The following is a 26,802-nucleotide window of genomic DNA, read 5'->3' as shown; positions in this document are numbered from 1 at the left end:
CTGTTTTCTTCCTTTTCAAGATTGTTTTGGCTATTTCGAGTCCCTTGCATATCCGTATGAAATTTCAGGATCAGCTTATAGGGTTATGCAAAAAAGCAGCTGAGATTCTCATGGAAATTGCACTGAGTCTGTAGATAAATTAAGGAAGTATTGTCATCTTAACAATATTAAGTCTTTCAATCTACGACTGTGTAAGTTTTTCTATTTACTTAGGTTTTCTTTAATTATTTTCAGTGACGTTTTATAGTTTTCACTGTACACCTGCTATGTAGCAGGTATCTAATAAGAATTTGTTGAAAAAATATAAATGAGCGAGTGAACTCAGCAGAAAATTAAGGGAGTTCCTGTCTAATGGCTTTTGTTTTCTCTGTGTAGTAAGAAAGGAGGTCATCCTTTGAAAGAGAGGGAAGAGTGCAGGTAGATGGGTTTTTTTTAATGGGTATTTTATTCCTATACAACTTTTTTTTTTTTAAGATTTTATTTATTTATTCGACAGAGATAGAGACAGCCAGCGAGAGAGGGAACACAAGCAGGGGGAGTGGGAGAGGAAGAAGCAGGCTCATAGCGGAGGAGCCTGATGTGGGGCTCGATCCCATAACACCGGGATCACGCCCTGAGTTGAAGGCAGACGCTTAACCGCTGTGCCACCCAGGCGCCCCTATTCCTATACAACTTTAACTGACCATCGCAAAGAATGGAAAAGTGAGGTAATCAGAGAGCAGGATTGCAGTGCTGAGAGTCAATATGAAGTCGGTGATCATGAATTTACGGGAATACCAGTCCGCCTTTTTGTATGGCTTTCTCCAGAAATACTTAAGAGAAATCAGACAGATTAATTCATCCATGAATTTAGTTGACAGAGCTATGGATAAAAAAAATAGTCATAGGACAATGGAGTTTATGGTACAGGAAAGCAGCACCATATCTAAGATGGTAAGGAGAAATGAAAGAAGAGGGGACTGAGAAAGCAGACAAGTCAATGGAGCAGAGGCTGGAAGGAAGACACGGATGGTCTTAGTGAGAGAGTAGTTGGAACACGTCAGTGGGAATGACAATGGGGATCAACACAGAATGGGGTGTCTAAATCAGTGGTTTTGAAGTAGAGCAGTTAGAGGGGTTGAGAGGGTCCAGGGTGTACGTGAGGGAGTGGATGTCTGAGGCTCAGCGGAGGAGAAGACTGTCAGAGTCGAGGAAGTCAAGAAACTGTGTGGCCAGGGTCTTGAAAGGTTTGATTCTATAGATACTGAAATCACCCAAGAAGTGACCACAATTCTGGTACCATTCCATCCCGAAGTGAAGGGAAATGACCCAAAAGATAACTGCAATCAGAAAAGAAGAAGGGGGTAGAGCTGAAATGGCACGAGCCTCAAGGCGGTATCTTGCTTATTGTTGTTGTTTGACCCTAGAGATTCAAGGCATAATGGTCTAGAAGCGGCAAGGTGGAAAGCAAGGATGAAAAGGACCAGGATGAGTAGTACACGCAGAATTCTAAGTTGACTCTCAGTAACCGTTGTCCTCAGAGAACCCTTTCCCCTTTGACTGTAATTGGAACCTGTGAAGATGATGAACTCTATCACCCTTCTGATTATGTTATATGGCAAAAGGGAGACTACCCTGACGGCTTGGTCTTATCAGGTGAGCCCTTTAAGAGCAGCATTTTTTCTGGCGAATTGCAGAAGAAGTCAGAGAGATGTGCTCCAACTGCCCTGGAAGAAAACAAATGTCCATTTTGTAAACTGCCATTGGGGGCTGCATGGCAAGGAACTGCAGGGAGCGTCTGGGAGCTGAGAGTCCTCCCTGGCTGGAAACTAGCAGGAAAATGGGGACCTCGATACCATACCTGCAATAAAATGAATCTGGCCAACCAGTGAGCTGGCAAGAGGACCCCCCAACCCAGATGATAACTACAGCCTCACTAACACCCTGAATTCAGCCCAGTAAGACCTAGAGCAGAGAATCCAGTCATGCCATTGCCTGGACTTCTGACACGCAGAAACAGAAATAATAAATCTCTGTTGTTTTAAGCTGCTAACTTTGTGATAATTTATTATGCAGTAACAGAACACTAAAACAGTGTCCATAAACAGTTTACCCAGGAAATCCCAGTTTATGCATGCTGTCGCTCCCCGCATAAAGAATAGGGCCCCTTTCACTCTCAAGCAGGTCTGTTGTATATGATACATTACATAGCCACCCTCACAATAATTTCACCTCCCAACTTCTAAAAACACATAGATGTGGGAGAATAAATAGGTACCACCCGAAAGGGTGCGGGAGAAGGGGAGCTCCTAAAGGACAGCCAAACTTCAATTAAGGCAGGGGGGTGGTGCAAAAGAAATGCTTAGAGAAGCAGTAAAAATGAGGACAGCTTGCTGACTAAGGAGCAGCAGTTGTAAAAGCACTTGAGATGTGGAGGACTGAGGACTGCAAGAATGGGGGGGCAATGAGTCACCAACAGATCGAGATGGGAACGGTGGTGCCATGTAAGACGGTGAGGCCGTGACTAATGAAAACAGAGTCAGGAACCATAGTGGACACAGTCTCAGCAGCTTCTCTGTGGAGTGTAGGGCATTGGGCTCCATGTCCCATTTGTAGATTTTGTGTGGAATGTCTTCATGGATTTGTCTTACCTTGTGCTATAACTTGCCACAAGTAGGGATATTGCCTTGTGCCTTTAAAAAAACAGTCCTCCTAAAAAAGGAACCTTCATGCACTGTTGGTGAGAGATGAGCTGCTGCAGCCACTATGGAAAATGGTATGGAGGTTCTGCAACAAATTAAAAATAGAACTACCATATGATCCAATAATTCCACTACTGGGTATTTACCCAAAGAAAGCAAAAACACTAATTCAAAAAGATATATGCACATATAAAGATATATGTTTATTGTAACATTATTTGCAATAGTCAAATTTTGGAAGCAACCCAAGAGTCCATCAATAGATGAATGGATAAAGAAGGTGTGGTATACATAAAATGGAATGTTACTCAACCATAAAAAAGAGTGAAATCTTGCCATCTGCAGCAAGAATATTATGGACCCAAAGTATTATGCTAAGTAAAATGAGTCAGTCAGAAAAAGACAAATACTATATGATTTCATTCATATGTGGAATTTAAGAAACAAAACAAAGGAACAAAGGGGAAAAAACAGACAAACCAAAAAACAGACTCTTAACTATAGAGAACAAACTGATGGTTAGCTGAGGGGAGGCGGGTGCGGGGATGGGTGAAATAGGTGAAGGGGATTGAGAGCACACTTAATGATGAGCACTGGGTAAGGCATAAAGTTGTTGAATTACTATATTGTACACCTGAAACTAATATAACACTGTATGTTAATTACTCATGAATTTTAAAAATTTAAAAATTTAAAAATCCCCCTGCCTAGTTTTACACTATGTACAAAGTAGTTAAATTATGACATGACACGAATTTGGACCTGAGCCAAAGCAAGGCCAAGAAGCACACTTTTTTCTCATTGAATACATATTTTCTCAAAATTCTAGAAATGTGAGGAGAGGTATGCTAGTCACATGAGAATTAAATACTGCTCTGACAAGGACAGGTCAACAATAATCTTAACTGGTCCAGGTGTAGGACAACAAAATTTGCCCTGAGTCCTTAAGGTAAATTATTTAATACCACTAATGCCCAAATAAGTATACTAGACATATGTGTGTTGCCTGTTAATATTTATTTTTTTTAAAAAGAAGCAATAATATTAATAGAGATTGCTAAACAAATCCAAATACTTCCTCATTTACCGATTTCGAAGAACAAGTAACTTTGTCCAGAGGTGGAGCCTGCCCTCTGCTGGGAAGAAAGGTGAAATTTCCATATATTCCATATTACATAACCACTTCTACAAGCCACTCAACTAACAAATAGTAGCTGTGCTACAAGTGTATTTTGTATAAACACACACACACAGCCTTCCTGCCAAGTGGAGATCAAATTTTTTTTGGTAAAGTGAAGACCAAGGTTAGCAGAGATCTGAACATAAGGCAGAGGGGAGAGCAGGAAATGGCTTCTTTCTAGCCCTCCTCGCATAGCCCGAAAGGGTTAAGAGTTTCTGTTTGGGAAAATGGAAAAGTTCCAGATGGATGGTGCCAATGGTTGCACGACAATATGGATGTGCTCAATGCCAGTGAACTGGACACCTAAAAAGAGGTAAAGTGTAAATTTTATGTTATATATATATTTCACAGTAATTGCAAGAAAGTGAGAGATATGACGAGGAGGGAAAAAAAGGAAGAGGAGGAAGCAAAAGATGCATAAAACAAATCAGAAAAGCATGTACGCCCTGACCAAGAAAAATGAAGGCCAGGGTTAAGATCATTTAACAGTGATTAAAAACAACAACAACACTATATCTGAAATACTTTAAAAGAATCTTCCTTCAAATCTTAATATGGGAATAAATATGAGGAAAAAAATCCCAGTAAATAATACGGGGCATAGTTGTTTTAACAAAGTGCTCTTTTAAAAGTATAACTTAGTAGAAAAACATGATAGATAGTTTCTCTGGGTGAATTAACCATCTGAACAGAAAGCCCTGTTCAGATCATAAGGTTTTCTCCTCTGTGTGGCAGACTGGATGCACAGTTGGATATACTCATTTGTATGTTTTCATTCATCTATTTAACAAATACTTACTGAGCATTAACTATATACACCAGGAATTATTCCCAAACATAACTGCACCATCCCACTCACCACACCACACATGCTCCTTTGTGACAGGACTTTACGGCCACCGCCGCCCCCCAGCATCCTCTCCCTCCCCGCACCCCCCCACCCCAGCTGGACTGGCCCTACTGCCTCGATGCTGTAACCAACACCATTTGGCAGAATGTGACTGCATGACTTGCACAGCTCAAGCCGGAAAGGCCTTGCAACTTTCCCCTAACACTCCTGGAACACTGATTCTCCAGATGCTTCCTCCAGGGATGCTCTCTCTGAAAACACAGCCGCATGCTGTGGAAGGCACAGGCCACATTCAAGCCACAGGCCACACACAGGTAGCTCCAGCCTGCCGTCTGGCTGAGCCCAGCCTTCTAGCCATCCCCGGACAGACTCCGGACATGCGCGTGAAGAAGCCTGCAGCCATTCAAGCCACCCACCCTGCCTGGTATTTCAGAAATCCAGCAGAGGCCCCAGAAGTCATGGGGCAGGGACAACCCAGCCCCTCGGCCCTGTCCAAACCCCTGACACCAAACCCACGGGCCTAATAAAATGGTTGTTTCCTGTCAGTAGTTTTGGAGAGGCTTATTTTGCAGCAACAATAATTGAAACACGGTGCACCGCAGGCCTCCGGGTGGCAAGGTTACTTGGAATACAACCCAGGAACCTCAGAGATGATGAATATATCCTTGCAAACTAGAATGTACAAATCGATGCTGATTACACGGCCCACTGCCTTGTTTCCATGTGGAGGAGCTTCTCTGGAGGACCCCACCGGGTCCCTCTCTGCCCCTCCTTCTTCTCACCAGACTCGCTGGTTCCAGGGAAGGCACGAACATGCCAGCTCAGCCCCTCCCCCCCTCATTTCCTGGTGTCTGCAAGCACTGCGGAGAGCTCACATTCTCCCCTGGGCCCTCAGCCTGGAGCTTCCGGCTCTGCTCCTTCTGGAAAGGCCGCATGGGGTTGGGCTGTATTCAGTTCAGGGGCCACTGGCAAGTCCATTACTTCCTCACAGTTAAAACCACCTTCTTCAACAGCCTGCCATCTGCCTAACTCCTGGGAGGCTGTAATTGTGAGCAGGAAAAAGCAAAGTGGGATTAGTCGGGTCTCCTAAAATCCCACTGAGAACAACTAGTAGAAAAAGCATTAGAAATAGATGACTTCGGGGCGCCTGGGTGGTTCAGTCGTTAAGCGTCTGCCTACGGCTCAAGGCGTGATCCCGGAGTCCTGGGATCAAGCCCTGCATCAGGCTCTGCTGGGAGCCTGCTTCTTCCTCTCCCACTCCCCCTGCTTGTGTTCCCTCTCTCGCTGGCTGTCTCTCTGTCTGTCAAATAAATAAATAAAATCTTTCAAAAAAAAAAAAAAGGAATAGATCACTTCAGACAGGTTTTGTCCCCACTGCTCTTGCAAGATGACCCCCACATCGTTAGATGAGGGGCCACTTCCTGGTCTTCTCACTTGGCTGTCACAGCATCGGACAGGGATGGTCGCTCCCTCCTCCTGGAAACACTCTTCACGCGCTTCCAGGAGAGGTTTCCCCCTGCATCACTGTTTGCAGGCTCTTCCCCTTCTCCCAGATCTCTTACTGATGACCCCTGAGGTCAGTTCTCATTCCTCGTCTCTTCTTCCTTCTCTCCTCTATCTCTGCTCACTCACCTGGTGGTACCATCCAGTCTCATGGCTTTAAATATCAACCACTTGCTAAGGACCCCCAAGCTGACATTTCTATCTCAGACTTCCTTCTCGATGTCTAGACTCAAGTACCACGGCCTACTCAACAACTCCACATGGATATCTAGTAAGCACCTTCAATTCTGTTATCCAGACTGATCATTTTAAAAGATAAATCAAGCCATGCCATTCTTCTACTCAAAACTACTCCTCATTTCCCTAGATTAAAGGCCAACATCCTTACAATGGCCAGAACGGCCCTTGGGAGCGATCTGACCTCCTCTCCAGTAGTCCTCCTCCTGTTCACTCCACTCTGGGCACACGGGCTTTTCCGCTGTTCCATGAACTCAGAAGCACATGCCTGGTCTCAGGCTCCATGCTGAATATGCCTCCTTCTCCCCAGATGTCTGCTAGCAGACACCGAAGACACTGCTCAAATCTTACTTTCTCAACACAACCTCTATGACCCAATACTCTGGATTCTGCTTTCTGCTTTCTTTTTTTTTTAAAGATTTTATTTATTTATTTGACAGAGATAGAGACAGCCAGTGAGAGAGGGAACACAAGCAGGGAGTGGGAGAGGAAGAAGCAGGCCCATAGCAGAGGAGCCTGATGTGGGGCTCGATCCCATAACGCCGGGATCACGCCCTGAGCCAAAGGCAGACACTTAACCACTGTGCCACCCAGGCGCCCCTGCTTTCTGATTTCTTGCTCATGTGCAAGTCCAGTGTCAATTGGCTGAGGGGATCCAATCCATCTACCAGATACCCAGCCTCCTTTTCATCGAAGGACTCCTGCCTCTACTAGTTTGTTTGGAGATCCTTCCACGTGACCAGTGTCTACAGGGAGTGAGAAGGGAAAAGAGAGGATGAGAGGACACATCTGCTTTAAACAGCCTTGGCCCAGAAGTAACACAGATCACTTGCAAATAAACTCCGCTGGCAAGAACTAGTCATGTGGTCCCATCTGGCTGCAAGGAGGATGGTCTATATCATCTAGGTATAGATCCAGGAAGAGAAGGAAAACACGGACATCGGTAAGTAATTCTAATCATGAAATACCTTTTTCCTCCCTCTTCCTACACATAAAACATACTCGAACCTCTCCCACGAGAAAACCCGAGGTCCCATTTAGTCAGTGCATCTGAAGACAAGTCCAGGACCTCTGAGTAAATCACAGTCTCCTTTAACAAGACCATGAGTAGCTCCTTACAATGCAAACTAAGAACAGACAGGACAAATTATCTGCACCCACCTCCCCAGTTCCGATGCACAATGAACGAACACAAGCAGGAGGCTCCTCCTCATCTAATCTCCTCCTTGGCAAAGTGGACTCTGGAGTGCCCTCCCTAGGAGCTGTACAACCTTCACAACCCACCTCTACCCAGAGCAAGGTCTGGGTCCTTAAAAGTAGTTTTACAGCTCAAATAGTCAAGGGCTTCTTAAGGGCAGGCTCATGGTTCCTTTGCCAATACACAATTCCCTCAAAAACTTAGTAGGCCTTTGATCTATTTGTTTCCAGTCAGTTCCATGTGCCAGTAACCACACACAAAGTCCTTTCCTAGACATAATTCTCAAGCCTGATTTATGTCTTTGCCTCTATTCCTCTTGCTTTGAACTAACAGAGGCCACCTGGAGGCCATATGAAACAACAGGTCAGCAGTTTCCAACTTCGGCTGCATGAGAGACTCACTTGGGGGAACTTTTAAAAACTGCCTTATCTAGGTTTCATGTACCTTTGACCCATTAAATCAGAAGCTACGTAGGTGAGAGCAAGGTGATTCTGATGAACAGCCAAGAACAAGAACTCATGCCCTGATCTGATCTTCGCCATAGGGCTAAGTCACCTTTCTTTGACTGAGAAAGTTCCCTAGGCCTTTATTGCTCAAAGCCTTTCTCAACTCTTACCTATTGCTCTCCAGGGTCTACAAGCAATCTGTTTTTCCTGTCACTGCTCCAACTGTCAGAACTTTCTCTGGTCCCTTTCATTTTTTGCTTGAAAACTAGCTAATTCTTGGGGCGCCTGGGTGTCTCAGTCATTAAGCATCTGCCTTCAGCTCAGGGTGTGATCCCAGAGTCCTGGGATCGAGCCCCACATCAGGCTCCTCTGCTGGGAGCCTGCTTCTTCCTCTCCCACTCCCCCTGCTGTGTTCCCTCTCTCACTGGCTGTCTCTGTCAAATAAATAAATAAAATCTTTAAAAAAATAAAATTCAAAAAAAATCAAAAACAAAACAAAACTAGCTAATTCTTTCCTAGGCTCATCTCTTTCTCATCATACCTAACCAAAAACAGCCAACACGCACTCACACTCCTATCCTTTCCAACCTCTGACCTGGAGCTCAGGTGGCATGAAGTGTGCCTTCTAAGTTATCATGGATGACAAATTTACCCAATTGGTCACCACTGCATAACATGAGTTTCTGTCCTTCCCAACTCCAGTATTAGTGTCCTCATCAGGGCTATTTGACTGCTAAGCCAGTATCACAGGTTTTAGGTTTTGCTTTAACAGAACTCTACTTCCAGTACCAACTACTGTAGCAAAAACTAAAACCTTAGTAGCTTAACACAAAGTTTCTCTCTTGCTCCCATCAAAGTCAAATAGGTTGGCAGGACACTCTTCTCTACCCATCATTCAAGGACCTGGTCTCCTTTCATTTGTAGTTTTATCCTCCTCTGGGTCCTAATGAAATTCTCTCCACTAAGCTGGCAGAGAGAACAGAAGAGCCACTCAGCTATTTTATTCTGGGAAGACACATGTCACTCTGATCACATTCCACTGATAAGTGCTATTTACATGGTCCTTCTTAGAAACAGAGAGGCCAAGAAACGTAGTCTAGATGTATGCTCAGCAAAAATAGGAAAATCGCAAAGTCAGTGAGCCCTAACAGCCTCTTTCATAGCCCTTACAATTTAAGACCCATAGGGCAGGAATCCGTCTGGTTTGTTCATAGATGTAACCTACATGCCTGTAACAGTGTCTGGCACACATAGTAGGAGCTCAAATAATATGAATGAAGAATGAATGTACAGAATGAATCACAGATATGATACCATATGGCATTTTTTTCCTAAAATAAAGTCAAATGAATGAATTGATAACTAAAAGAATAAATGAATTACACTGCATAGTAACTTAGGTAAAACATTAAACAGAAATTTTGGAAAAATCAAAGTAAACTTCCAAGCACCAATAGAATACCTATCAAATCTACGATACAAATTCAAATACAAGCTTGTTAAATGCATACTAAATTTATCTCTTGTGAACACAGAAAAATATTTATTCAAATACTAATATAAACACAGTGGACAATCTTCAAAGAAATTACTATTAAAGTGATTACACATCTTTTTGTTAGTGGAAACTTCTTTACCCACATCAGTCCCAAGAGTCACTCACATCTTCCTCAAAAAACAAGGGCACTGCACATACAGTTCTAATCTTGAAAACAATTTACACACACACACACACACACACACACACACATTCTCTCTCTCTCTCTGCTAAAAAAACTTCACCAGTATGCATCAGTCACACATAATGCATATACTCATCAAAATTCAGAACTGATACCAGCGTCATGCCTATAATACTTGATTTTTCTTGAAATCTTCAGTCACTGTAACAAAAATGAATGAAATCAAGGAAAAACAACATAGCTGAAATAAAAATAACAACAAATGGGGATATGGCTTACTTCACAAGAGTGTTGTGAGGATCAAGCAAAAATACAAGAATTCACTTATGATTTCTGTGCTTGCATTTATGTATGTTTTAACTCAATGTCAAAATTCACGAGTATATGAAATGCTGCTTTGTAAATCATAAAGCAATATTCAGCCATTTATCTTTAAAAAAATGTAAATTTCCCATTTCTAAAAGGAGTACAAATTAGCTAAATGAGCAAGTTCAAGCTATGATGAGCAAGAAGTTCTTCACTCTCTTCCCCCCAACATCTAGAATGAGAATCGTCAGAAGAAACATCCCAGTGAATCCAATCATTATAAGTGGTAACAGAGCAAAGAGCTATTTCAGTGTTGAGAGTTAAGACTCTAAACAAAAAACAGTGGGAAAAACATTAACAAGTCAATTAAGCGGGACACTTGTACTTTAAAAAAGGGAAAAGTAACAACTTGAAAATCTACAGATTATCTCTATTCAGTGAAAAAGAGAAGAAACTACTACATTGTATTTTTTTTCATTGCTTGTTTAAAAATTTTTAAATAATCACTCCTCAACTAAAAAAATACTGGAATTTACAACACGACAAAACCGAGGATAGGATGTTCAATTTAGCGAAATTTTATGGTTAAATGTAACTGAAAATGTATCTGATAAAAGAAAAATGATCTCTAACATGTCAGAGGGGTAGGAAGTAAAGTATACACATGGGTTGAAATTTGTTGTTTTTTTTTTAAATCCATCCCCGGTATGAACTTATTTGCCTTTTTTCTTGTTTGAGTTTTAAGAAGACTAACTAGAAAAAAGAAAGAAAGAAAAAGCCCCTGGTAATTGAAGGTTTCTAATACTTAAAGCCCACTGGGATGACCAAGGGTAAGAACCTAAATCCTGAATGACACGTATGACCCTCTATATTGTTCTAACCTTTAGCAAACCAACCAACCAACGAAAACTAGAGGGAAAAGCTTTCAAAACAACTTTTTGGACATAAGCAGATGGCATTTAAAAACTCTGAAAATCAACTGAGAAAAGGGAAGAAAAATGATTGATGCTAAGCTTACATGATTTATAAACACCACAGGAAAATCACAGGCCGACCTCCACCCAAATATTGTTATTTAAAGGACTACTTTTGAAAGTAAGGACACCAATGTGGCAACTGCAAGAAACAATATTTCCCCAACTTCAGAGAGACAAAAATTTAACTCCTTTATGTCATGCAGCTTTCTTTGCAACATATAAACCCTACGGACATGAAGAAAATATGCTTGAGAAAAAGACTTTAAACCTTACTTAAAGCTCAGAGAGTAAGCTTTGGGGGGATACCCTCCGCACGATTTTAATGTAAGAAGACACTGCTCACTTTTCCATTTCAGTTGTGATAATATCTCCATCTCCTGGAACTTTAAAATCAAGTGATGAAAATAAATAGATAGATAGATAGATAGCTAGATAGATAGATAGATAAAACCAGGTGATGAAGCACAACGTATTTGCAACCCATCCTAACCCTCAGCAGGAAGACCGGATTACGCGGCGTCCTTACTCGTTAGACATCTACCAGGAAGCTGGCCCGGTGCTTCACTGCAGAGACAGAGTAACCGCGGAGGACACAGAGGGAGACACAGTGCAATTACCCAGGAGGAGTGCTCCTTCATCTGGTGTTGGTTGCTGTGAGGGCCACTGGCATGGCCACGCCAGAAGCAGTTCTGGCAGAGCTGGTAGTTGTGGCACTGCTGGCATCGGTACCGGAAACCCATCATACTCTCGCAGCGGCAGTAGGAGCACTCCACAGGATGGAAGACTTGCGGAAGGCAGAAAGTGGGCCGGGGGGACAGGGGAGAGAAACAAGTAATTTTCATTTGGAGAAATAAAGTCAATACAGTGGAAAACCAAATCTCACGTAAACAAGCAAAGGTGAAAACGAAATTAGAACTGACAATCCTAAATTGTCTCCTAGTTAACGGAACCTGCTTTTTACTAGAATAAAAGGGAAAGACAGCAGATGAGAACAGCTTTTCAAGTTAGAATATTACATTCCCATCCACCTTAGAAAAAACCAATTTCTTTTTTTAAGCTGAAACTCGTGTTTACTAGAATGATAAATATATGATAAGGATAGTAGATGATACATAAGGAAAGAAGAGAGAGAAGTCTTCTTAGTCTAAAATTTATTTTCCAAACCTATTGCTTTTTAAAGAGATGTATCACTCTTAGTTGTAAGACATTTGTTTCCTTTGCTAACAGGAGATCTGTGAGCGCTGGGATAATGTACTATGTGTCTCTGTTACCTGAAAATGGTATTTTACATAGTACCTTCAACTGAAGGCCTTTAAATGTTGGCTGAATTAAAAGCTATCACACACCTGGGCATAAGTGGTTAACTGGTAAAAAAAAAAAAAAAAAAAAAAAAAAAAAAAGTAAGGCTAGGCATATTACCATGCTAGTTTTAGGTAAGAGTTCTAAGTAGCAGAATAATAAAATAAAGTACTCTAGACCAAAGAAGGGACAGTGACTGGGAGGAAGGGAAACTCAGAGACCTGTCACTTTTTTCTCCACTCATACAGCATCTCGCCGTATAAAAAACTGCCAAGTAGCAGTCAGGATTCAGAGACATTGCTGGGACTCTCTTACAGCCTGAACACCCAGTTCATTGAGTGGGAAGTGGGCAATGCACAACTGTATGTTATAGACAGTTGTTTATACTTTCTAGTGTTGGCAGCGTAATTGTTCCCACTGGCAATTCAATTTTGAACACAAGAAATGGAAGTCAATAGGAAAGGGGCGTATAGTATTCAAATCTTCATTTGAATAACTCTTTCTAATACCATGTATACAAATCCAATCTTATCTCAACAGTAAGGATTTTTGGTCCTATTTCCAAAAATGTACATTAAGTAGGGAATCGAGACTCAAAAAACAAACAAACAAAAAATAAGCACTAGGTGAGGAAAACAATGTAACAGGATCATTAAAGACTGTAAGACAAGTAAAATCAGGAATGAGAACTCCAAAGGACATACTTCCTCTAAAAAATTCAAGCTTTTTGTCATCCGATATTTCTAAGGAATAATGAAAGTGCTAATAAGAATCTGTTCCATGGGGAGCCTGGGTGGCTCAGTTGGTTAAGCATCTGCCTTTGGCTCAGGTCATGATCCCGGAGTCCTGGGATCAAGCCCTGCATCAGGCTCCCTGCTCAGTGGGGAGTCTGCTTCTTCCTCTGATCCTCCCCCTTCTCATGTTCTCTCCCTCTCTCTCTCTCTCAAATAAATATTTTTAAAATTTTTTTTAATTAAAAAAAGTATAAAATATATAATCTAGTAGAGTTCTGCCACAGAACACTACTCCCAAATCAATCTGGAGCTCACATCAACACAGGCAACATCAGCATTTATAATTCTATACAATTATTTTTGGTTAATGTACACATATGCATGTACATTAATATTAAATTACCAAGTATATTCTGATCATCTTGGTCGAACATGTATATCTGTGTGATTTCTCTCCTCTACTACACCAGTCAGGAGCCACACATAAGAGAGTGCAATGGGCTGACCAGGTGGAAACGGAAAGAACCAGAATGTGGAGAGGATCACTAAGTGTACTGAGTCAATTATAAGTAAGATCAGGTTTTCGTAAAAGCATTCTCTTTGGAAGAACACATCATGTTGTAATCTTATACATGATACACTCGGATTAGTAAAACAATATAAAAAGTACAACTTTTGTGTAAATAAATATATATCCATCCTTATAAATAGTAACTTCAATATAATTCAAGTGATAAATTTCATAGAAAGGGCCCAAATAACAACAACAAAAATACCATATAGAAATATAGAAATACCATAATTTTAGAACTAAACTGAATATGAAATACTTCAGGCTTTAAAGGTATTGCCTCCTCCAGAAGAGCCAATAATACTTCAGTAATATTATAATAATTTAACAGTATAAGTCTCTATCCAAAAATCCTGGTAAAAAATTTAGCTGTTTTAGTTTAGTCAAGAGATTCTACACCTTTAAGAAAATAATCCTGAATCTAAGGTCCCTGTGAACTAAAGCCACGGTGGGGCAAACCGCTGAGAAGTTTAGGAACAAAAGGTAGGGATGAGAGAGGGAGAAGACAAGAGTATGGACGTGCATTTCATTCTTACAAAGGGGAAAGGAGAGCTCTGCTTTTTAGCGCCTCTCAGCTGCTACTGGTTTTCTTTGGCAGAATAAGAAACAGGCAAGAGTTCTGAGAGGAGGGAGGAGGGTACATAAGAAACTACATAGTCTTTCCTTTAACAAACTCACACAACCTAAACAAGGAGATAAACCGATAAGAACAGAAGAAAAAATTAAGAAGTTACTGGAGATAACTACCATTTCAATTCCAAGCAAGGTGAAGATGTAAGTCAAATTCCTGGAAAGGATACCAAGAGTAATTCAAGATAAAATAGTAAAGGTAGAAAATGAAGATGTATGAAGTACCAAATTCTATCATAGCTATTTTCCTTTAAACTGTTCCAAAATCATTACAGTCTTAGTGCTTGATATTGCATATATTCAATTTTTTAGAACTGTGAATTTTATAAATTAAAGGAAAAAAAGGAAGTCATGGCTAAATCAGCTGGGTTCAAGTGATTCTCAGTGGGGGAAAGCCTAGAGTTTGAACCACAAAGTTTTATGACCTGACATTACTATTTCTTGGCACCCTAAGTAGTAAGCCCCTTCCCCTGCTTTTCTTTGAGAAACAAATATCTCTCTTTCGAAAGGAAAAAATCATAATCAAATGACACAGTGACAGCAAATGTCAATCATAATTTTCCATGGTAATAGCTAACGACATTATAAATACCATCAGTTCACGCATTTCCTACAGCCCAAGAGAACGAATGATTGAAGTTCTGCTTACCATTCTCAACATGGGCGAGCCTGTGCATGAGAGGTAGCCAGACAAGGCACTGGGGGGGAGGATCGGCCATCATTGTGTCTAAAAACATATTCAGCATTATCTTTTTCTGTGAAGAGAAGAAAAATATACTTTATAGTCAAGTATCTCTGAATTCCAAAATTAAGTTAATCTAGAATTCTCTCAACTAAATTGTAACAAATTCCACATGAAATTCTATAACAAAATACAGTATTTTACATTACTACAGATGCTGAAACACACTATACCTTACTACTATATTCAAATGCATTTCCACATACATTATTTTGAGTCTTAAAACAACTGTATAAGGTAAATAGTTCAGGTATCACTATCTTCATCTTACAGATGAGAAAATAAAGGAACAAAGCATTTAAATGGCTTATAAAGGTCCTGGGTCACCTGGGTGGCTCAGGTGGTTGAGCATCTGACTCTTCATTTCAGCTCAGGTCATGATCTGGGGGCTGTGGGATCGAACGAACCCCACATCAGGCTCCACACTCAGTGGGGAGTCTGCTTAGGATTCTCTCTCCCCCTCCCTCTGCCTCTGCCCCTCTCCCACTTGTTCTCTCTCCCAAATAAATAAATAAATCTTTAGGGGGAAAATAAATAAATAAATAAATAACCTGTAAAGGTCCTACCCAAATCAGACACAAAGCGAGGACTAGAACTCAGCTGCCCTTCAAATTACTATTTCTATTACCCATGGGGGAGACAGACATCTCACACCTCATTATAACACATCAGCAACAGCGGGAACTACCTCCCCATTTGTTATTTACTGTATTTCCAGCATTTCGTAACAGTGCCAGGCCCACAACAGGTACTTGATAAGTAATCATTGAATAAATACTAAAGTGAGGGCAAACACTGTTAAACATCACTTAACAACTTTCTCATTTACACAAAGAAAACTAAAGCGCAGAGTAGTGAAGTAATTTGACCCAGTCACAAAGACAGTGACAATAGTGGTGAAAACAGAGCCTGAACTCACCCAATGTCCATCACTCCCCCATTACACCATTTCCCCAGCTAGACTGCATTTTTGTGTTCTGTCTTCTCTCTTTTAAACAAATACATATGTAGCTTCCACAGTATGTGAAACACTGGCATAATTACATCCCACTGGACACAGAAAATCAAGAAAACAGTCTAGAAAAAATAGTCATGTGATGTAGATAGAACAGATTCTCAACAATTTTCAAATTAATGAATTTTCTTTTAATTTCCTCTAACCCACAAAACACCTTTGCAGCTCCAAAAGGAAAGGAAAAAGGAGGAAAAGGGAGTGCCTTACAACTAGATGCGAGAGTTCTGTAATTGCAGCTTGGACACCTCGGCCCCCACTTCAAACTTGATTCCAAAAGAAGGGCAGAGACAAAAGGGCAGACACAGGAGAGTAGGAGATGCAGGACCAGCAGTGAGGAGGACTTTTCCAAGCCCTGGTCCCACCATTCCAAGGCAGGGGGAGGGACTGAGGACTAGGGGTAAGTGGACACCAAAAGGCACCCAGAATTTCATCTCAGTCTCTCCCAAGAGCTGTGTTCTCAGTCCCGCTACTTTTCTTGACGTGATAACAGGATTTACAAAATGGGGTATTTCCCCATAAAACTTTAAAACACTTTATTGGGGGGGAGAGATAAAATCGGTTAGAGCTGACCCAAAGATTTTGCCAGCGTATTACAAAATAAGTGATTTTGACCACGAATCTATTCACCATAAACTGGAAGCGAGGAGTGAAGGCATGGTGGTGGTAAGTCAGAGGATGGCAGCCTCCAGCATGCGCGTCCGAGCCATCATGACCCTTTCCCGACGATGGTTCCCATCATACAAACAGGAGGCTACAGACTTACTTTTGTGATCTTTTTGGCAACTACAAGAATCTTGATTCCATTGTATGCAAGGAGATAATTCTTATTAAGAATAATCTTTTAAAAAAAGAAACTGGTAAACAGGGAACAGAAAAAGGAAGATAAAGTAGATGGCAGAGCAAGAAAGAGGCTTTTCACAATAAAAACTTGAAAAAGATGAAGAAATATGAAGGAAAGCCTCTATTAAGGACAAAGATTGGAGGCCAACACTGAATAGGGGAGGGAAGGGGCGAGCAAGAGGGCTGACGGAGGGTGATAAGAGTAGGAAGTTACCATCCAAAGGCCCTCTGTAGAAAGCTGTGCTCTGGTGGTGAGGTTTCAAAATACCTACTCGATCAGGCTAAATAAAGTTTTCCAAAGTGTTTTCCATCTCGGGCATCCAAGTCACTAATGTTTCTGAGACCTCAGTGGAACCTCAGAGGAATGAGTGAACAACATTAAAAATAAAACCAGAAAGTCATCGAACATTTAAATGGAGGTCCAGATATGGAAAATGCCTCTAATTATGGGTATGTGGATAACTGCAACGAAGCAAAAGAAATGGAAAAGTGTCTACATAAAATTACTGAGAAAGAAGATGCTAGGAAGTCTTTTGGCTAGTAAGAGGTAGTAACCAAAAACTAAATGTATTTTAAATTAATATTTATATACATTTTTATATCTAATATTAAAAACTGCATTTCTCCAAGTCTACCTATAATCCTAATGCTAAAGTTTTGATTCACCTATCATGGAGGTTTCTTTTTTAATCTTCGAGATGAAAAGGAACAATTACATTTGACATCTTAGAAGACCCTGATTAAAAACACTCACGGTCAGTTTACAAAAGTTGTCCTAAGGTCATTTTGTAATTTGAAGTCCTCCAAAAGCAAGAGGAATGAAACCAGAAGAACTGTGTCCCAGTACTCTGTCTTCCATAAACCACGTAATTTGGGGAAACCCATTTGACATTCTGGTTTCAGTTTTCTCACCTCTGGAAGGGTAGAGCAGTGGTTCTCAAAGTGTAGTCAGAAGCTGCCCTGTAGGTCCCTAAAACATTTTCAAGGGGTCCTCAAGGTGAGAACTATTTTCACAACAATTCTCAGACATTATTTGCCCTTTTCAGTCTCAGCCTCTCATAGGTATACAGTGGGTGTGCCAGAAGCAAGGTGGCATATCCACAACCATATGAAAAATTCCTAAAGCATTCCTCCCTTTTCCTACTCCTTGTGTGAGGCCAGACTTCTATACTTTATACTTCTATACTTTAACCAAAACAATATATCACAATAGAATCAATGGATAGGCAGATAGAATCCAGCTGTCTTCAATTGAGCCAAATATTAAAGCAATTTGCAAAAATGTAAAATCATGGCACTCTCTTAAATTTTTTTGTTTTGGAAAATAGTTATTTTTCGTAAAAATACATTAAGATGTAACAAGTTTCTCACTGTTACTTTTTTTCACATGGTTTCCACACACAGTGTGGAGTCCAATGTGGGGCTTGAACTCACGACCCCAAGATCGAGGCTTGAGCTAAGATCAAGAGGTGGACGCCCAACCGACTGAGCCCCCAAGCATCCTATCATTTTTATTTTTAAATGACAATAAATATCTTTAATTTCTCAAATTTAATTTCTAGTATAGAAATACTAATAGGTGGGGCGCCTGGGTGGCACAGCGGTTAAGCGTCTGCCTTCGGCTCAGGGTGTGATCCCGGCGTTATGGGATCGAGCCCCACATCAGGCTCCTCCACTATGAGCCTGCTTCTTCCTCTCCCACTCCCCCTGCTTGTGTTCCCTCTCTCGCTGGCTATCTCTATCTCTATCAAATAAATAAATGAAATCTTAAAAAAAAAATACTAATAGGTATAACCCACATAAACAAAAGCTCTCTGGGGTCCTCAATAATTTTTATTGTAAACAGTCCTGAGACCAAAAAGTTTGAGAATAGCTGAGATAGAATTCCCAGCTCCAAAATTCCATGACTTAGTAAATAACTGCGTGAAAGACAGGTTGGCTCTTTTTCTCCTTTTTTGTTTCATTTTGGTTTTTCTTCTTAAGTTGAACACATTCTTTGCATTCCTCCTTATTTTTACAGCACAATATTTATAACAAAAACCATAATAAAAATTACAAAAAATGTACATTCCCACAATTCCCATTTTCTGTATTTCCCTCCAAATGTACATATGCTTCTATGTAATTATATACACAGGGCAGACGAAAATATATAATGTTTTTTCACTTAACTTTTTATTAAATATTAACTGTTTTGCTACAAGGTCTTCATTCCTAATCATTTTAACAGCGGCCTGATCCACTGGGCAGAGACACCATGATTTATCTCTGCCTTCCTCTATAAAACACTGGGGCTCTTTCTATCCTTGCGTGTGCTCATCTTATTTCTTTGAAGTGAGCGTTTCTTTTTGTCCCCTTACTCCAGGCCCTTTGTTACTCTAAGCCTCAATACTGACAATTATTACCCTAGAGCCATTCTCATCTCCTTCCCTACCTGTCATTACATTTTCCCTGTTTTCAAGGGGGGGCAGGACCATCTCTTAAAAATGAGAAATCCATTATCACTAAAAGAACATGAGAAAACAAGTTAATTAGCTTAGCATTGGACCATCACAGGTGCAATTTCCAAACTCGTCATTTCCATTAAAACCTCTTACTTCCTTATGGGCAACAAGTAAGTATTTCTTAGCCATTGCCTTAACTTACTTGATAATCTATTAAACCATGTTTGACATTTGGTTAATAAACTTGAAAACATTTTTTAAATCTTCCAGATCAAAAACACTTTTATACAAATACTTGTGCAGAGTTAGAAATATTCTGTCTGACCAGGGCAAACGCACGTTAACTGGTTATAGGACCAGCGCTATGGGTCAACCTTTTGATTATTATTAGACACTGAATTTGTCCATATCACAGATTTATTTTGAAAATTCAAGTACTTTGTAATGATACAACAGTATAATGTTGCTATGCTATTTATTAGAGATATTTTTATTTATTATAGCTAAAAGATGGGGAAATTCAGAACTCCTGAAACACTGTATTTTCCTCATTGCAAAGATTGTTTCATTTGAGAAAATCATGGAATAAAAACATCAATTGAAACAAGGTTGCAGGTACATCCATGAGGTTTAAGCTTTGAATTGGAATTCAATCCAAAGATACTTTCTCATGTCATATTTAATTTAAATCATTTAATCCAACAAATTTCTAGTAAGCATCAGTCATTTTCCAGAGATTGTTAGTCATGGGGATATAAAGTTGAAGATCAAGGTGCATCTCTTCAGGGCATAAGTGAACTAGATACAACATGCCATGCAAAAATCCTACATTGAAAGATTCAGAGCATCAAAGAAGAAGGACTCTTGTAGCTGGGATATAAAATATAAGGGCCTTTGTTGAAGACAGAGAAGGTCAGGGTTATTGGCATGTCAGTGTGAACCGATATCATTTGAAATGACAACACATGCAGTACCAAACGTGGGCATAATTCAGCTGAAGTGACAAAAGGAACAGCTATGACCAAGTTCACACATGTGCAAGAAAAGGCAACCCATCATAATTACTGCCTGGCCAACTATAAGATGCCATTGGCTATATGAGGTATCTTGATATCAGAGATGTTAAAGTGTGAAAGAATGTCTTCGAATCAATGAAATGTGGTAATAACCCAACTAGATTATCATGGTAATGAGGGATAGCTGATGGAGACTGTAAAACCACCCAATTGGAATTCCAATGAAATACACATATACATGTGCCAGGCAATTCTTACCAAACTACTCAATGTCCAGGAAAACAAGGTCAGAACATCCAGAAAACATCTCACTTCAAAGATATAGTGGGAAGAAAAGTCATTTTGGCATACAGTGGAAGAGGATATGATGGTCAAAGTATAATCAGAGGACATCTCCAGACATGAGAAATACTGTTGCTGTTCTGAAAAATCCACCGGCAATAATGTAATCCCATCACTACCCACTTCCCACCTCCCCTGAATCGAGGAGAGCCCTGCAACACTGAGTGAAAAATTGCCTCTACTTCCCCATCTCCCTCTCTCCTCCCTCTCTCCCCTACTTATTATTCAGTCTTCCAAAGACAGACATCAAATTTAAAATCCTTTGCAGGGTGAGGGGCACCTGGGTGGCTCAGTCAGTTAAGCATCTGACTCTTGATTTCGGCTCAGGTCATGATCTCAGGGTGAGATCGAGCCCCACAGTGAACTCTATGCTGGGCGTGGAGCCTGCTTAAGATTCTCTCTCTCCCTCTTGGTCTGGCCCACCCCCCCCTTTTAAAAAAATCACACATTTAAAAAACAATAAAAATAGGGGCGCCTGGGTGGCACAGCGGTTAAGCGTCTACCTTCGGCTCAGGGCGTGATCCCGGTGTTATGGGATGGAGCCCCACGTCAGGCTCTTCCGCTATGAGCCTGCTTCTTCCTCTCCCACTCCCCCTGCTTGTGTTCCCTCTCTCGCTGGCTGTCTCTATCTCTGTCGAATAAATAAATAAAATCTTTAAAAAAAAAAAAAACAATAAAAATAAAATAAAATCCTCTGCAGGGTGGACTGAACACTTCAAACTAAAGTCAACAGAAACCTAAAAAATAAATAATACAACAAATAGCAATCATCTTTTTAAGGAGAAACAGAATTCATCCCCAAACTCTGAAGTTTAGAAAAACTTGGGAGAAATTTAATATAATGCTATTTACTGCTTGTTTTTAATAACTTTTAAGTCTCCAAAGTCAGTTTGTTAGTTTATAACCAGTGAAGAAACAGGAGTACCTGGGCGGCTCAGTCCATTAGGTATCTGACTCTTGGTTTCAGGTCAAGTCATGACCTCAGGGTCGTAGGATGAGCCCTACATTGGGCTCCACTCTCAGGAGAGTCTGCTTGAGGATTCTCTCCCTCCCCTTTCTCTCCCCCTCTGCTTCTCCCCCACCTCATGAGCTCTCTCTCTCTCAAATAAAATCTTTAACAACAGCCACTGAAGAATCAATATATCTGGTCTACTCACCAAAATATCAGACTTGAGGTGCTATGTTAACACTGTGCTTTATTGAGACAATAATCGTGATCATAAATTTACAAATTAATTTTTCCATTAAATTTTTAAAATATACCAAAGTAGAGAGAATAGTATAATATGCTTGTCATCCAGCTTCAACAATTCTCAACATGACTAATTTTTTTTTTAATTTTATTTGTCAGAGAGAGAGCACAAGCAGGGGGAGCGGCAGGCAGAGGGAGAAGCAGGTTCCCTGCTGAGCAAGGAGACCGACACGGGACTGGATCCCAGGACCCTGGGATCGTGACCTGAGCCGAAGGCAGACGCTTAACCGACTGAGCCACCCAGGGGTCCCCATATGACTAATTTTAACTTATACCTTCACCCTTCCTTCAGTCTGGATTAATTTGAAGCAAATTCCAGACATATTATTTCTTGAATTAACTTTACTCCAGTGGTTTATTATGGACAGCTCAGATGCTTCCAAGGCTGATAAAAGCAACCTTGTAAATCTTTTTGTGAACATAAGTTTTCATTTCACGTGGGAAAAACTTAAGAGTAGAATTGCCAGATGATGAGCAGGTATCTGCTGAGGTTTGTAGGAAAACACCAAAGCCTCTTCCAACGTGGTCTGTATGAGAGTTCTAGTTGCTCCACATCTTCACCCACATCTGGTGTAAGTCTGAAATTTAGCTATTCTAGTTGATGGGTTCTGCTGAATTAACTTATAAGTGCTTTTAATTTTTGTTGTGTTTTTAAAACTACGTAAGTCCAACATCTCTTATTTTGGGTTAGTTTGCAAAATTGTTTTTTAAAAGAGAAGTAAAGCTATATTAAAATAAACAAATACATAATTTTCTTCATACCATTTTTAAAAATTCAAGTATTTCTCCTGTAATGCACCACACACATTACTGGAAAATTGCATATACTGCAAAACTGTGGATTTAAAAATAATAAGGTATACGAGAAAAACAGGGCTGGCACAAACGTAAGAACCTAGGCAGCCTTGTAAACAGAGGACTAACAAAACAGCAGCAACACTACTACCAGCACATTTAAACCTCCACAGGCATTGCCAGCAAAAGTCACTATCAGATGATACCTTTCGGTCTTAAATCCTGAGACACTTCTTTCCTTCCTCCTGATAAGGGCATACAACTTTTAAGACAGATCAGTTTTATCAAAACTAAATACTGGATCCAGGGTATAGCTCACTCCATCAATCAATTTTTGTAGCACAGGTGTGGGGAGACAGGAGAGGGTGTCTTCACATCTCCTGCATCTGAACCCACAGTTTCACCCCATAACACTGTAGAAAGTGAAGCAATTCACGAATCCTCCAAACCAGCCACTTCTTTCACTAAAATAAGGTACTCCTGCAAGATTTCCACTTCTTTCTTAAAGGAGTCATACGTTCTCTTTGATTGCGATCACTTCCTTGCTCAGCCCAGAACAGTAATACTCTGGGGAAAACTGCATGTGTATCAACAGGCAATTTCCACTGACACTGTTCTCTCTGTCTGAAGCTGTGGGAGTTAATCCGCATTAAAAAAACACATACGTAGTAAAACCAACCGTATGGGAAAAGACCATTTCAAAAAGAAACCCAAAAATCATCGGATTTAACTCTTGCTGCATGAAACTTTGTCCAAAGTCTCATTTTTTTGGTCATTCTATTAGTAATTTCTTTATCTTTAAAGGGTCCTTTTTTTCGGTCATCTTTACAGACCAAGGAAAACTTTAAGTTTCCTCTAGACTGAGATAAGCTTCTCTGACTTTTGCAAATTTGGCACATAGCGAAACACAGACTGGGGGGCGCCTGGGTGGCACAGTTGGTTAAGCTTCTGCCTTCTGCTCAGGTCATGATCTCAGGGTCCTGGGATCGAGCCCCCCAGCATTGGGCTCCCTGCTCAGCAGGGAGTTTGCTTCTCCCTCTGACCCTCCCCCCCCCGCCGCCAATCATGCTCTCTCTCCCTCTCTCTCTCTCTCTCTCATAAATAAAATCTTACATACACACAGACTCAGTTTTTTCTAAGAATCTGAAGCAGATAAGAAGCAACCGTCAGGCTTGTGAGTTCAAAGGCTTCACAATAAAGGCATAAAATAATCTAGAGAATTCTAGATCGCATTCTTAGGACTGACAGTTGGAAATTTTTGTATACTCTTTGACATTTCAAACTTCCGCTCCAATACAAAAGTCTCATCATAGCACTCAGGTTACAAGTAGATCAAAGGTTACTTTGGGTTTAGTACCCCACGTAATTGTCACCCACTGGTCAGACGTTGTTCTTCATGGACAATTCTTTGTATAAATTCCCTCCCCCATACCGACACTTAATAGTAGCATTCCAGAACTGGATCAAGTTTTAGCCTGACCTCCAGGAAGCATCTTGTGTGAAAAGCCACATGCACATCATATACAAGGTTACCCCAGAGTATTGTGGGGACAACCGTTTGATGTAAGGGTACTGTGAAAGCAGCAGCAGCGAGATGAGTGCTAAACGAAAAATGTTTGCAGTTTCTTTGTCATACCTACCCTCACTCACAGTGCTTCCGGGCATTTTATTACCTGCAACACACTCCTGTACCAGGATACATATGGACAGCCTCACATCATTTAAAAATGCATATTCAGGGTGGGGGAGGGGAATGCAAACTATACTTTATTAGAATAAATCGAAGCACAGGGCTATTTTTAATATGCTAAAAGATGATACTGTCATTTACACTGAGAAAAAAATAACATATACAGACAAATTTCCAGAAAAACAATCAGTCCAAGTGCATACAAATTTGGGAAGAACATCCCCTGAGAACTTGGTAAAAATAACTCACCAGTATTCTGGGTGCCCCCTTTGGTGCTAAAGCTAATGAGTAATCTCTAAACAAACTGTAAAACATTGTTTGAAAGTCTGAATACAGACAGATAGGAATTCTTAACTTTAAATGTAAGAAAAAGTATGTGTGTGTTTGGTTTGACTCTTGACTCTTGTGAATCAAAGTATCACATGTCAGAAGGATCTAGTTTACAAGGTACTTTCACTTCTCAAAGTTTACAGTTGTTGTTTTTACATGCTAACTTCTTATTTTTAAGTGATTTTAGACTTACAGAAAGATTGTAAGAAGATTACCCCAAAAATTCCCATGTATCCAGATTCCTCAAACGTTAACACTGCAGAAGGGATGCCCCTTTGCCCTTAAATACCTCAGATTGCATTTCTTAAAAATAAGGATATTCTCTTACACAATTTAATACAAATATCAAAACCAGTAAATTGACATTTACTGATAAAATACTATTACCTAGTCTACAAAATTTATTCAGATTGTTTTCAAATGTCCCAATAATGTCCTTTATAACAAGAGAAAATCCTGGATCATAAACTGCATTGAATTTTCTCTCTTTAAACTCCTGTAACATAGAAGAGTTCATTGTCAATAAAAAAATGACATTTTTAAAGTGCACAGGCCAGTTATTTTGTAGAAATACCTTCATTTGGGTTTGTCAGCTGTTTCCTCAAAATGAGACTCAGGCCAGATGTTAATTTATTGTGGAAAACCGTTTTGCAAGATATACAAGCATCAAATCATTATGTTTACACCTTACACTTTTACAATGTTATATGTCAATTATATCTCAATAAAACTGTAAGAAATAAAATCAAACATTAAAAAAATGGAAAAAAAAAACCAAAAAACAAGGAAGTTGAGACTCAGGTTGTGCTTTTCTGGCCCAAGTACCACAGCAGTGATACTGGGTACTTCTCAGTACATCCTATTGGGAGGCAGGGATATCAGTCTGTCCCCTTCACTGCTGACAGGGACTTTGATCACTTGGTTAATGTGGGTCTGACAGGTTTCTCTATTATAACATAGTAATTTTCTAAGGTTACTATGTTTCCTTTTATAACTAAGAAACATCTTATGGGGAGATACTTTCAGACTATGTCAATATCCTACTTCCATTAATCTTTTACTCATTAGTTTTAACACAGACTTTTTCTTAATTCCCTACTTTTCATAATTTCTAAGTTTAGCATGAAGCTCCTTTTATCTCATGTCTTCCTGAATAAAGGAAGCTTCAGTCAGCGTCCACTCTGCTCGGAGTCATTTGAGGCACAGTTAAGATCTCAGGAATTCACACATACAACCTCAAGGGCAGGATCACACAAGGACACACAAAGAGGAAACCCAATCTATCTTTCCTTCATATGAAAACAGCAGTGTACCCTTGAGGGATTCTGAGCTGGCAGCTGGGAGCTGGGTAGCATTCCTTGTCTTTGGTGCACAGGAAAAAATGGTCTAGTATTGTATAGAGTTTTATGCCAAAATTCCTGTATTTCACAGTTTAAAGAACTCATTCAGGAGAGTAATATATGTCCAGCAGCAATAATATAAACACTTCATCTTAAACACTTTTCTTCAAAATTATAGTAATTTAAAATATTTCATACGTTATCATTTCTCAGAAAAGACTCCTCTCTCCCCCAAACCAGAATTCTCTGGTGAATTTTTTATACACCCTCTTTTTCATGCCCTTCCCGCTTAAAGCTCTTTTTTTCTCCCCTACTCAAGACTTCATGCGCCTAGACTAGAAGCAATCTGGTGAAATCTGATACAAGGTGGAGGGATGAGTGAGCGCTCTTCTAGTCCTAGATTCTACAAAACTGTCCTTACCTGCTGTGGAAAACAGGTGCGGACTGAGTGCTCTGTGTAACCAAAAGATGGCCCTTCAAAGACAGCTGTTGGGAGCTTCAGAACTTCCTTCAGAAACTGGTCAAACTTGCTAAATATCATTAAGCCATTGGAATCTGACATCTGGGAGAAAACATCTATGAGAACAAAACCAAATAAAGTCAAACTAGAAAGAAATATCAACTTTTTATAAATAAATGTCTCTATGTCATTTGTATATCAGTCCAAAAATATCATTAAAAATTATCATAAAGCTATTACGA

The 26,802-nt window shown here is 40.1% G+C and overlaps 1 protein-coding gene across 8 annotated transcripts in view; it reads right to left on the bottom strand.

Annotated features, from left to right (window-relative positions):
* DTNB (dystrobrevin beta) overlaps positions 1–26,802 on the bottom strand; it is a 251,360-nt gene that overhangs the window by 146,028 nt on the left and 78,530 nt on the right. For all 8 annotated transcript variants that reach the window (XM_034659796.1, XM_034659801.1, XM_034659799.1 and 5 more), the window contains exons 6-8: positions 26,522–26,676; positions 14,944–15,049; positions 11,678–11,844 (exon numbers count right to left, since the gene is read on the bottom strand). In XM_034659796.1, coding sequence (XP_034515687.1) covers positions 11,678–11,844; positions 14,944–15,049; positions 26,522–26,676 — 428 coding nt within the window. The remainder of the gene's footprint in view (positions 1–11,677; positions 11,845–14,943; positions 15,050–26,521; positions 26,677–26,802) is intronic.

This window comes from Ailuropoda melanoleuca, chromosome 4, assembly GCF_002007445.2.
Source record: "Ailuropoda melanoleuca isolate Jingjing chromosome 4, ASM200744v2, whole genome shotgun sequence".
NCBI classification, from domain to species: domain Eukaryota; kingdom Metazoa; phylum Chordata; class Mammalia; order Carnivora; family Ursidae; genus Ailuropoda; species Ailuropoda melanoleuca.
Note: the sequence above shows the minus strand (reverse complement) of the source record. Positions and strands in the feature narration are given on the sequence as shown.